Source organism: Carassius gibelio, chromosome A2, assembly GCF_023724105.1.
Source record: "Carassius gibelio isolate Cgi1373 ecotype wild population from Czech Republic chromosome A2, carGib1.2-hapl.c, whole genome shotgun sequence".
NCBI classification, from domain to species: domain Eukaryota; kingdom Metazoa; phylum Chordata; class Actinopteri; order Cypriniformes; family Cyprinidae; genus Carassius; species Carassius gibelio.
In genome coordinates this window covers 13,482,032-13,495,933 of record NC_068372.1, presented here as the reverse complement: position 1 = coordinate 13,495,933, position 13,902 = coordinate 13,482,032, and the positions used below count along the sequence as shown (strand labels likewise).

The 13,902-nt window shown below is 38.4% G+C and overlaps 1 protein-coding gene across 3 annotated transcripts in view; it reads right to left on the bottom strand.

Annotated features, from left to right (window-relative positions):
- LOC128027129 (guanine nucleotide exchange factor VAV3) overlaps positions 1-13,902 on the bottom strand; it is a 46,461-nt gene that overhangs the window by 15,225 nt on the left and 17,334 nt on the right. For all 3 annotated transcript variants that reach the window (XM_052614445.1, XM_052614441.1, XM_052614436.1), the window contains exons 15-20: positions 12,928-13,037; positions 12,067-12,168; positions 10,638-10,729; positions 9,340-9,362; positions 8,935-8,968; positions 2,465-2,595 (exon numbers count right to left, since the gene is read on the bottom strand). In XM_052614445.1, coding sequence (XP_052470405.1) covers positions 2,465-2,595; positions 8,935-8,968; positions 9,340-9,362; positions 10,638-10,729; positions 12,067-12,168; positions 12,928-13,037 — 492 coding nt within the window. The remainder of the gene's footprint in view (positions 1-2,464; positions 2,596-8,934; positions 8,969-9,339; positions 9,363-10,637; positions 10,730-12,066; positions 12,169-12,927; positions 13,038-13,902) is intronic.

Sequence of the window (13,902 nt, the reverse complement as noted above, 5' to 3'; positions counted from 1 at the left end):
TTGTTGAGTACAGAGTATAGTAAGTTGATTACAGGTGTTTGTATTTACAGTAGCATATCTGCTCAATAGTAATAAAACACTGCAATATTAAAAACATATAGCATTGTGAGTAATATAAATTGATTAGATAATTAATCAAATTAATAACTGATCGTTCTGACAAATTGTTTCTTATAGTAGACCAGGGATGTCAAAATCACCTTCTAGAGGGACTAGCTTCAACCCTAATTAAACACACCAGATCCAGCTAATCATGTCCTTCAGGCTTATTTGAAAACTACATGGTTTGCGTGTTGGAGCAGGGTTGGAACTAAACTCAAACGCTGCAGCCTAAACGCTGCAGCCTCCAGAAACTGAGATTGACACCCCTGTACTAGGCTAATAGACAACAACAACTATGGATATATAATATAGTACAATAAATTAATTAATTTACACACACACACACACACAAACTAACTCTTACTGACCCCTATATAAATAAATATATATTTAAATAAATAAATAAATAAATATATATATATATATATATATATATATATATATACAGTATTGTTCAAAATAATAGCAGTACAATGTGACTAACCAGAATAATCAAGGTTTTTCGTATATTTTTTATTGCTACGTGGCAAACAAGTTACCAGTAGGTTCAGTAGATTCTCAGAAAACAAATGAGACCCAGCATTCATGATATGCACGCTCTTAAGGCTGTGCAATTGGGCAATTAGTTGAATTAGTTGAAAGGGGTGTGTTCAAAAAAATAGCAGTGTGGCATTCAATCACTGAGGTCATCAATTTTGTGAAGAAACAGGTGTGAATCAGGTGGCCCCTATTTAAGGATGAAGCCAACACTTGTTGAACATGCATTTGAAAGCTGAGGAAAATGGGTCGTTCAAGACATTGTTCAGAAGAACAGCGTACTTTGATTAAAAAGTTGATTAGAGAGGGGAAAACCTATAAAGAGGTGCAAAAAATGATAGGCTGTTCAGCTAAAATGATCTCCAATGCCTTAAAATGGAGAGCAAAACCAGAGAGACGTGGAAGAAAACGGAAGACAACCATCAAAACGGATAGAAGAATAACCAGAATGGCAAAGGCTCAGCCAATGATCACCTCCAGGATGATCAAAGACAGTCTGGAGTTACCTGTAAGTACTGTGACAGTTAGAAGACGTCTGTGTGAAGCTAATCTATTTTCAAGAATCCCCCGCAAAGTCCCTCTGTTAAAAAAAAGGCATGTGCAGAAGAGGTTACAATTTGCCAAAGAACACATCAACTGGCCTAAAGAGAAATGGAGGAACATTTTGTGGACTGATGAGAGTAAAATTGTTCTTTTTGGGTCCAAGGGCCACAGCCAGTTTGTGAGACGACCCCCAAACTCTGAATTCAAGCCACAGTACACAGTGAAGACAGTGAAGCATGGAGGTGCAAGCATCATGATATGGGCATGTTTCTCCTACTATGGTGTTGGGCCTATTTATCGCATACCAGGGATCATGGATCAGTTTGCATATGTTAAAATACTTGAAGAGGTCATGTTGCCCTATGCTGAAGAGGACATGCCCTTGAAATGGTTGTTTCAACAAGACAATGACCCAAAACACACTAGTAAACGGGCAAAGTCTTGGTTCCAAACCAACAAAATTAATGTTATGGAGTGGCCAGCCCAATCTCCAGACCTTAATCCAATTGAGAACTTGTGGGGTGATATCAAAAATGCTGTTTCTGAAGCAAAACCAAGAAATGTGAATGAATTGTGGAATGTTGTTAAAGAATCATGGAGTGGAATAACAGCTGAGAGGTGCCACAAGTTGGTTGACTCCATGCCACACAGATGTCAAGCAGTTTTAAAAAACTGTGGTCATACAACTAAATATTAGTTTAGTGATTCACAGGATTGCTAAATCCCAGAAAAAAAAAATGTTTGTACAAAATAGTTTTGAGTTTGTACAGTCAAAGGTAGACACTGCTATTTTTTTGAACACACCCCTTTCAACTAATTGCCCAATTGCACAGCCTTAAGAGCGTGCATATCATGAATGCTGGGTCTTGTTTGTTTTCTGACAATCTACTGAACCTACTGGTAACTTGTTTGCCACGTAGCAATAAAAAATATACTAAAAACCTTGATTATTCTGGTTAGTCACATTGTACTGCTATTATTTTGAACAATACTGTATATATATATATATATATATATATATATATATATATATATATATATATAATTACTTTAAATAAAATTTTATAATTAACTTAAATAGCCTGACAGTCCATTGGTTATGGAAATAATGGTTATTGCATTTATCTTTTTGTTGAAATGTCACAAGATTTATCTGTGGAAAAGGTTATGTGTGCCTTATTTGCTTTGCTATATGTTGTGATTTTGGCATCAAGCTTCAGGGTCCCATGACTCCACAAAAAACAATTCCGCTATTTGGTATTTAAATAGTACTTCATCTGACCTGCCACCAGGAGCAGTGAGGATCGGCACAGGTGACCTCTATGACATCACCAATCTGAGCATTCAGCGGCAGTCCGCCCAGAGGACTGGGAACCCCAAAATAGTCTCTGATTACCACCATTTTTGGCAAACCTGTAAAAACGAAATGCGACATAAAATCAAAACTTGCACTATTCCTAAAACATGTTCCAGGTCTAATTCTGTATGTCACATTTGAACAAATAATTCCAAATAAAAGATTTTTGACCTACTTTATTTCTAAATAATTTTTTTTTTTTTCCTGACATCACCAACCCTCTTATATTTGAACTACTTTTGCTCCATTTTTTTGCTACTACTTTTTTTTCCTCCATTTTGGTACTTGACAGCCAATTTTTACAGTCAGATATTAATTCCCAGTGAAAAAAATAAATAAATAAAGCCAGAAAAATAACTCTCAAACCAGCAATTAAGGAAAGTTTTACCCCATACACTTATGATACATTTAATATAACTATTCTTAGTGGCCTTTTACAAAGTTTATAAAAAATAATTTCACATCAAGCATTAGAACCATTGTTTTTGCTTCACTATAGCATTGTGCTGGAGCCCAATGGGTGTCCCTTCCAAGCCAAAGAAAATGTCCACTTTTCTCTTTCACATAGGACAAATTAAGTGATGCACAGCAGCAATTGTTGTTTCCACAACCCCATCCACTTAATCAGAGGTAGTGACACAAACCAACGACAGAGAGAAAGAGATCATCTGAGGTTTCTTGCTCTAGCCTAAGTATACGATGGTTAATAAAGCTGGGGAACAACATAATGTCCCCCTGAAGCATTAGACTGAGGCTGGGGGTTTCTTCTAGCATAAAACAGCTCCATCTAGTATCCAGTCTATAAATATGTTGTTTTTAATACTGCCAGGTGCCCGGGTCTTAAAGTAGACCATAAAATCTGTTATTTTACATGTATTTGAGAGGTTTATGTGGATATGTGCCTCTAGACTGAACTGCATGGTCCTCTGTTACTAAACTAACGTTCTTGCCTTTGCTTTCATTTACTGTATAATAGCTTTGTGACCATTTTGCCTTTTAACATAATTAATATAGTTAATCAAAATATGGCAGTTATAGTGACTTTTACAATGATACGGCCATTTACAGCCAGGAACTGCTTTTGTGACAGCCAAGGCATGTTTCTGGTAGTGATATACAGTATAGTGGTATGTGTGTATGTATGTCTATAAACTGTATGCACTAACATTTAAAAGTATGGAGTAATACTTTTATTTTTTATTTTTTATTTTATGATTTCCATGGATGCATTTATTTGATCAAAAATATATAAAATAAATAATTATAGTAAAATATTATTACAATCTAAATTAACTTTTTTTCTATTATCTATATAATTAATTAATGTGATGGCAAAGCAGAATTTTCAGCAGGCATTACTCTAGTAATGGCATTACTTATTAGTCTTCAATCTCACATGATCATCAGTAGTCTTCAGTGTCACATGATCATCAGTAGTCTTCAGTGTCACATGATCATCAGTAGTCTTCAGTGTCACATGATCATCAGTAGTCTTCAGTGTCACATGATCATCAGTAGTCTTCAGTGTCACATGATCATCAGTAGTCTTCAGTGTCACTTGATCATCAGTGTCAAAAAATCATTCTAATGATTCAGCGCTCAGGACCTCTTCTTATAAACATATCCCAAAAATTTTAATAATGTAACAGGTACATTTATTTTATTTAAATTTGATAAATTGTATTTGTTGTGAGGAAGTTGTGGCCTAGTGGTTAGAATGTTTGACACTAACCCTAAGGTTGTGGGTTCGAGTCTCGGGCCAGCAATACCATGACTGAGGTGCCCTTGAGCAAGGCACCAAACCCCTAACTGCTCCCAGGGCTCCGCAGCATAAATGGCTGCCCACTGCTCTGGGTGTGTGTTTGCTTGGGTTAGGGTTAGGTGTTCGATGGGTTAAATGCATAGCACGAATCATGTCACTTTCACTAAAATGACTGGTGGCAATGTTGTGATAAGAATCTCGAGTATCATCCATGATGTGAAGAGGCTTTGTAGTGGTGGCCATTATGTGGAGAGGCTCCGGTGTTGGGACCAGGAGTGCTGAGTGTATTGGCCTTGAGATAACCAGACTAGGAATCCAAGATGGGCCAAGCTCCACAGCTGCCGGAGCTTGCCGGTGTATTCCAAAAATTCACAGAGTGCCCCTCGAGGACCATCACGGATGAGTTTATTTTAATGGAGAGTAGTCAGAACAGGCAGAGTCAAACAACAGCAAACAACATCCAGGGTGAGACAAAAGAGTAATCCAAGAACAGGTAATGGTCAGGGCAGGCGAAACAATCACAAAAATCATGAAACAGAGCAAACAGTATATAACCCTGTGTTTGTGTGTGTGTGTGTGCAATTTAAATAGTCCCACTGAGGTAATCCATAATCAGTTCCTAGGCAGAGAGAATTATGGGAGATAGAGTCCAGTAAGGAAAGGGTGATCAAGACCTCTGGTGGCGATTGGGAGGAACAGCACGGACCGGATTCAGGATAGCAAACAAGATTGATGTCCAGTGTGGCAGACCCACCACTGAAGTCAGGTGGCAGGCATCCAAGTGCTCTCAGCACTCTCAAGTCCGGCAACCTCGGAGGTTCAGCTTTACTTTGCTGCCCTTCCGGTAAATTGTGGTCACCATTTTGTGTGTCTGGGTTATACACACTTGTGAAGTGTTGTCCACTTCAGTCCATGAATCCACTCCAGAGCCCGCTCCAGTCCATGAAGAGCTCAGTCCTGTGTTGGTGTCAGCCTGTGAATTCCCTGCCTTTTCTGCCTCAACCACAGAGGTCACCCTTGAGCATGGGCAGGCCAGGGAGGCTGTCCCTGAACTCTATGCCTGTCCTGTCTTGGCTATGGAGACCATCTCTGAGCTCTCAGCCTCTCCGGTAACGGCCATGGTGGCCATCTTTGAACTCTTATTCTGTCCTGATAAAACCATGAAAATCATTCCTGAACTTTCCGAACATGGCCGCGGGAAGTGGGGGTGCTGGCGGTGCTGCAGCACACTCTAGTGACGAGAGGGTGATTTAAAAAAAAATGCAGGCCTATTAAAATATTTTGCACAATTTATAAATTCCTTATGAATATTTTAGAAAATGATTTTGACACACGTACGCTATTACGTATATTTTGGATTTTAATTTCATATTTTGAGGCCTAATCAACACAGGTTCGGAAGTTACGTTGTCAACGTCAGGCAGGCAGGTTTGGTCGCCGAGTAACGAGGTTTCCCACTCGTTCCATGCAGAATACATCCATCTTTGGCAGCAGCTGACTATTAAATTTGCATAGTTTTCGCTGATGCATACCAACACAGACATTCTGAACTCCCTGGACATTCGTCCACACATGAGAGACTTTATCTCCACGACCCCAGAGCGCACCTCGACATTTGGACACCTGTAACCAGGGCACCCTGCCTGCATGTAGCTTAGGTAAGAGCATGGTGCTGCCGCGCTTGTAACATGTATTTTTTTGGCAACAAGTGTGGGATCAGCTTTGACTACCCAAGCAATTGTAAGTAGTACACTATAGTATTTTTGTAAGGTGGTGGGGATGGAGATGGAGAGTATTATTTCGTTCGTGAGTTCTTTGCGTTATGGTTGTGGAGAACTGTTAAATAACGTTTAAATAGTCGGAGATTATTTCCTTGTGGTTTGTGTAAAAAGGTTGGAGATGGAGACAGAAAGCTTTATACTGTGCGTATGTTCTTTGCGTAATGGATGTGGAGAACTGTTCAATAAACAAATTGCTTAAATAGTCAGAGATTATTTCCTTGTGGTGTGCGTAAAAATATTTTGGAGTTAATAGAGTTGCGTGTGACATAAACGTGCAGTGACTCAAGCCAGCTGACCAACTGTTGTAATATTATTTGTTGTATCTAAATAAGTTGCATGTATGTATAGGCTATCTGAAATTGTAATGAAAGTAATTATTTTGTTTTCTTTCGATTATTAAACTATTATTTCTGATTCTGCTTCTGCTTCAGATTAATAGCGCATTGCACATATCTGAGAACTGATGTCTGTGTGTTTCAGACCCTGGCTGGCTGTGCACTGAAGTGTATATGACAATAAAGTAGTAAATCTCAATGTTTTTATTTTTAAAATGTATTTTAAATAGGGCTATAGGCTCATAGGGTTTTTGTCAAAAAAAAAAAAATAATTCACAGCACCCCCTGTTCAAAATTACTTCCCACGGCCCTGTTTCTGAATGTCATGTACAGCCACAGGGGTCGTTTCTAACCTCTTTGTGCTCGCTATTGCAGTTCCATCTGCTCCCCCTTGATGGCCATCATATCCTCTTGTGGTGGGTTCCAGTTCTGCCTGAGCCATCTTGGTGTTCCCCTGCGCCATCAGCTCTGCTGAAGTGGCCCTCAGCTTCATCAGCTCCACCCTGGTGGTCATCTGCTCCACCGTGGGGATCTTTGGTCCAATCTGCTCTGCTATGGAGGTCATCTTCTCCAACGTGGGGATCTTCAGTCCCGTCTGCTCTGCTGTGGAGGTAATCTTCTCTACCGTGGTGACCTTCGGTCCCGTCTGCTCTGCTCTGGTGGTCTTCAGCTCTGCCTGTTCTGCCATGGTGGTCTTTGGCTCCGACTGCTCTGCCCTGGTGGTCTTCAGCTCCACCCTATGGCTTCTTGCTCTGCCAGCTGCAGTTTCTCTTCCTGTCCATAGTCCTGGCCCTCCATCACTTACACTGTTCCGCCTCTGCTCCACCTCCCTCCTGGTCTTCTCTTGTTTAGGAGCATCTGGAAGCCACTACTTAAGAAGGGGACTATGTCACGATCACTAGCTGGAGTGCCCTTGATAACCACCAGAGGGCACTCCATCCCATACCTTTGTGACCATACCTTATGTGAACCATAATATGGTACAATAGTGGCAATAACAGTGTAATATGACCACTACTGACTGTCGGACAGCACAGAGCAGGAGTTTTCCTGCCATTACAGCAAGATTAATTTACTCTGGCAGCTTTGCCTGGTGCTCAGCAGCCCTTGCCTGAAGCTAACTAAAAGGATCACACATATTTGACATCCCAGGTGTATTATGTGTTGTTCACCAGGAGCATCAAATTTGTGACAAAATTCTTAAATCATAACAGTACAGTACAGTCTCAAAGCAGATCTGTGGAAGACAAGTACAATGTTGTAGGAGAGAATGCTCCAATTAACATTTTTTTTTTTCGAAACATTAGAAATAACTGTGTAAGTAATGAAGATAATAAAATGGCTTCAAATGTGAGCTTCTATCACTTCAGCTGGCAGCACACTTGAACTTATTTAAAACCAACACGTTAGTCAAAATACTCTGTTAAATTAGGAATTAATCATTCATATCTTACAGCAATAAAATAAGCAAAGTAATTCTGTGCTGTTCCTATAATATATTGTTTTTGACCACTTCTTGCCATCAACATGAAGACACCCCATCCAATCTCGACAGCATGTGAAAGTCTCTTCAGCACTTCAGGATTGTTATTTAGTCCCAGAAGAGCAAAACCGAACAGCAGCAATTTTGAAAATCAGCACTTGTTTAAGCTGAGCATGAAGTTTCACTATTCTGAAAATAAATTGATGTGGCAGTGTTTCTGAAGGAAAACGAGAAACTCTCCTGACTGTTAAAAGTTATTTTTCTGAGAATGACAAAACACATAACAAGCTGGCACACAGTTGCCATCTAACTTTACTATGAAACTACTTTAATTGTTTTCTTACCAGAAACATACTGTTTTGAGCTGATTGCTCATTTTATTTTTGGATGTGCATATACAGTATCATATGGTTTGTGACATGGTTCTGAGAATCATTATGACTTGTAATACACAGAATATTATATGATGCAGTTCAATGGAAAATTCTTAATGGTTTTTTTTTTTTCAACACTATAGTTTAAAATTGAGATAAATCTATTTCTTTAAGTTCCTCACCATTTTTGGCCTTCTTTAGTTCCTATTAAATAGTACTATAGTGTGACAAATTAATTTGAAAGTAGTACAAATGCTGTATTAATTTGAGGTCATAAAAGCGAGTGAATAATAATTGCTGTTTAAAGTAGTCTTAGATGGAGTATGTTGCACTGCACAGAAGTATCTTAACTACCCAAATATTATTGCATGATTATGGATATAATCCTCAACCTAATCATCATTCTAATGATACACAGTTTGTTGTTATCATTTGGGACGGCCACATGGATCAGAATTCAAAGAATTACTCTCTGAGCTCCCGGCAATTGCCACTTGAATGAACCTCCTCATATAAACAACAATAAGGCTAATGATGGGGAGCAAAAGACCATGTATAACACAATAAATGTTTAAAATACAATATATATGAGAGTTTTACACCTGTCTTGAGAACTTCACAGTCTAGATGCAGAAGCCTGCTGAAGAGAAAGATGCCTACCTGGGTCGTCTTCTTTCCTAGGTGTTGTCTTTCTCTGTGAAATAAGAGAAGGGAGAGAATATCATTAACAGATTATCTGCAATATCAACACACTCAGCTATTATTATCTGTTTTCTCTTGCAACACTGGTAAAATATTTGTCAAAATGAATGTACACACTGATAACAATTCTGTTATTCTAATTCAAGACTGCATTCTGTTAGTAAAATGAACAGAAATTTAAATGAAAATAAATCATACTTCGGACAGCATTATAAAATAATCATCCTAAATGGATTCTTCCAAGTATCGGTAAATAAAGATAATTTTACATTACTGTCTGGAAATAGCATTCAATATTTTTGAAGTGTACTGTAAGGAAAAAGTATTTAGATTTTGTAAACTTGAACTTGTCTGTGGATTCACCTGTGCTTTTTGAACAGCAGCACCTGAAATTATGAGAGTAAAAGAAAATATGTAAAGTTAGCAAAAAAGGCTGTACATGTACAATTCTGTGGCATTATTAATATTATAGACCTCTCCAGCAAGTAAATACAGTTGAATTAGTTGCCTTTTATCTAAAGAGCCACAATAAGGGAATATTCGTACAGAGCACACAATTTACACTCTTTATTATTTAATTTTTATTTATTTACTATGCTATTTTTGTTGTTGTTGCTTTGCATTTTTTGTTTTGTATATTAAGTTTAAGATTTTATATATATACACATTCAACGGCCACTTTATTAGGTACACATGTTCAGTTGCTTGGTAACACAAATTGCTAATCAGCCAATCACATGGCAGCAACTCAATGCATTTAGGCATCTAGATGTGGTGAAGACAACTTGCTGAAGTTCAAACCGAGCATCAGAATGGGGAAGAAAGGGGATTTAAGTGACTTTGAACGAGGAATGGTTGTTGGTGCCAGACTGGCTTGTCTCAACGGTTCAGGCTGGTGGTGGTGTTGTAATGGTTTGGGGGATTTTTCCTTGGCACACTTTGGGCCCCTTAGTACCAATTGAGTATTGTTTAAATGCCACGGCCTTCCTGAGTATTGTTGCTGACCATGTCCATCCCTTTATGACTACAGTGTACCCATCTTCTGATGGCTATTCCAGCAGGATAATGCACCAAGTAACAAAGCTCAAATCATCTCAGACTGGTTCCTTGAACATGACAATGAGTTCACTGTACTAAAATGGCCTCCACAGTCACCAGATCTCAATCCAGTAGAGCAGCTTTGGGATGTGGTGGAAGATTCACATCATGGATGTGCAGCCGACAAATCTGCAGCAACTCCATGATGCTGTCATGTCAATATGGACCAAAATCTCTGAGGAATGTTTCCAACACCTTGTCCAATCTATGCCACAAAGAATTAAAGCAGTTCTGAAGGCAAAAAGGGGTCCAACCTGGTACTAGCAAGGTGTACCTAATAAAGTGATCAGTGAGTGTATATATATATATATATATATATATATATATATATATATATATATATATATATATATGTATATATATATATATATATATATATAATTTGGGGGGAAAAAATGCAAGTGCATTGAAACATGTATGATATGTCTGAAAAGCCATGAATCTGACATGAAAAATAATCTGAAATAATCTGGTTGTAAATTCCAGGAATACATATAATTCTTTGAACAGTGAAACATGAAATGCCAACTTGGTTCATGCTGAGACTCTTTATTGACCATTACCTGCCCTTCCACAGACTCCTAGTTTTCCAAGACAACCCTTATGAGCCCCATTTCCACATGTAGAACAAAGGTAGCCTTGGTTAAAAATTCCCCTGAAGAGCAGAAGGATCATGGATTGGGGTCATGGAGTCAATGCTGGCTTCATTCATTTGCATGCATAGGTAGCTATTACAGACGTCGTGAAAGTGTTGTGGTTTTCAGTTTTAGCCACTTACAGTAGCTTTAAAGCTGCAGTAGGGAACTTTTGTAAATATTTATTTTTTACATATTTGTTAAACCTGTCATTATGTCCTGACAGTAGAATATGAGACAGATAATCTGTGAAAAAATCAAGCTCCTCTGGCTCCTCCCAGTGGTCCTATTGCCATTTGCAGAAAGTCATGCGCTCCCGGTAAAAAACAACCAATCAGAGCTGCGGTCCGTAACTTTGTTTGTGTTCAAAATGTAGAAAAATGTATATAATAAGGGAGTACATTATGAATCCATTTTCCAAACCGTGTTTTTAGCTTGTCCTGAATCACTAGGGTACACCTATAATAAGTGTTTATATTCGGACTATTTTAGATTGCTTCGGGGGTACCGCGGCGGAGTAACCCAGTACCTTTGTGATTCTTCATAGACATAAACAGAGAGAAGTAGTTCCGGCTACGATGTTCTTCCGCAAGACGCAAGCAGTTCTGTTTATTAAACCGCTAGAGCGTCAAAAGTTCCCTACTGCAGCTTTAAAGGGATAGCTCACTCAAAAATTATAATTCTGACATCTTTGCAGATCTTTGTACCCTCGCATTGTTCCAAATTTATAAAACAATTGTTCAACTTCAAAACACAAATTAAGATTTTAATAACACCTAGGAGATTTCTGCACCTCCACTGAAAGTTCATGTAAACAAAACTTTGACGATTTAAAAAAAAAACTGTATTAAGATATTGTAAAGGTAATCTGCAATGTACTGAATCTTACATTTAATCCAAGTCTTGGAACAACATGAGAGTGAGTAAATGATGACTTTTGTGTGAACTATCCTTTCAAAGTTGGAATGAAATGAAATATCTAAATTCTGTTTTCTAAATGCATATTGTGGATGTTTTTGTTAATAATTCATAATGCATGAAAACAGAGACTTCTTCTAAACTTTAAGGCTACCAACATGCTAGTCTAAACCTTAGTTTGACAAAAGTACATTTTAGATGATTTATACACATTTATACACACTCTGACAAAAATGGAGCAAAATGTTTTTTGTTGCATATTTTTCAAAAAAAATTTTGTCTAAGAAAGTCGGATTGTGAAGGCACATAAAACAGGATAGAAAACTGATTTCAGAGGGTCTTTAAACACCATATTAATGATCTGACTGGTTAATATCAGTTAATATTGACTAACTTATTCCAGCACACAAAAGGTATCAGAAGTTAAAAGGCAGCTCACCTGAGAAGCATATGACAGGAGCTGCAACTGGTGGCCCTCTCAAAAGTGTGCATCCTGAAGTGGTGAGAGTTAAATGTGGCATTCTCAGGCCGAATATTAGATCTGAAATGGAAAATCGGAAATATTGTAAAACAACGGTGCAAAGTTGGCTGACTGCAAAAAAAGCATAAGACAAACTAGCTGTGTGAGTTAAGAGGCCAGAGTGAATGGGGCCAGCCGTTGGTGAATGTTGAGGATCAGACCTTCCGATTCCGGGCACGAATCAGAGCAGTGGGGAAGCTCTTTACCCAAACGACCCTAAGATTGGTGCTTGCATCAAGAGTGCTGTGTGCATGCGGCAGGTGTAATTTGTTGTTTGAATGCACCCTTCACATCATCACGCAGTCAACCACACGAACTGTATACGTGCGTGTACAGCAATATATTTTTAAAGGGTGGCATATAAATCAAGCGGGAGAGGAAACATCATTACTGATTTCATTACAGGAGCAGTGTATCCTCTTTGACCTATACAACTTCCAAATCAGAACTCTCGTTAGTTTTCCTCTCCATCTCTCGTTTCATTTCTTTCAGTGTAAATACATTGTGCTGTCAAATCTCAACAGCATCGCAGGCACAGGATGTCCCCATCCCCATACTAGAACCAAGTAAGCTGCTTGACATCAAATGGCATCGTTATAAAAATTGTGAATGCCTTATGGAATATAAGACGATGTGTGCAAACATTTCCTCTCTCTTCGTTTTTCACAGAAAAGAGCTTAACAAAATTTCTCCTTTTCAATTCCACTGAACAAAGAAAGTCATTCATAAGGGACGGCATGAGGGTGGCGACAAAACTGTGATTTGGGGTTTCAAACTCACATGGCCATTTCAAACTGGTCCAGCCATTTCTTCTTCAAATCTTTTGTCTTGAACAGGAACTCGAATCCACTCTGCCCCTGCTGGTGAGTGAGGTAGAACCCATAGCACCACTGCCAGAGGACAAGACAAATAGTGAAATAACTGCTTAGAAACACTAATTAGAAGTAAATGTAAAGATCTTACTTTAAAAGAAAAAAAATGAAAAAAAAAAATCAGTTTAAAGCTTTGATGGGTGATAGCAGTGAGGGTTGGTACTGTAGGTAAGGGAGAAGGGGGCTCCTTTTATTTTACAAAGCAATAGACAGCCAGCGGCAACCTTGGAGGAGTGGACATATTTATCACTATTACCATTCAGTGTGTATGCAAAAATGTGTGTGCTCATGTGTAAGTTTGTGAGGTATTGCATTTATGCACACTACTGAAGGCTATTTAACAGCATCTCACCCTAGTCGCTATCCAGTCCCGTCTGTTATTGTTAACTAAAGCTAAAACTATTAAACATTGTTTTGCGTAATTGAAATAAAGTAAATAAAGTGAAATAAAGTCTGCAGTATAACCAACAATCAAACCACGGATTGTGTCATCAGTATTACTATTGCAAGCTTTTCTTTCCTCCAGAATTATAGTTTTGAGCATTATACAGTATACTGTGACGATATGTTTGTAAAAGTTTTGTAATGATGGTTGTTATAAAGTTTCACTATATTCTTACAGATTTTTAATGCGTCAAAGTCTGTTGTGCATGTGTTTTGGAGACAGTTTGCAGCTGTGTACAGGTCTTGTCAAAGACGTGAAGGAGTAAGATCTATCAGTGTATTAAGTGTGTGTATGGGTCCTGAGGAAGGGCAGAAAGGCACTTCAAACAAAAAAAGCCAGCGGGGCTGTGCCTGGCCAAGGTCTCCTTGAGACAGATTTCACCAGACCATCTGTTCAGAAGAAACCTTCCTTTTGGTGAAAGGCATAAAAGAGAAAAAA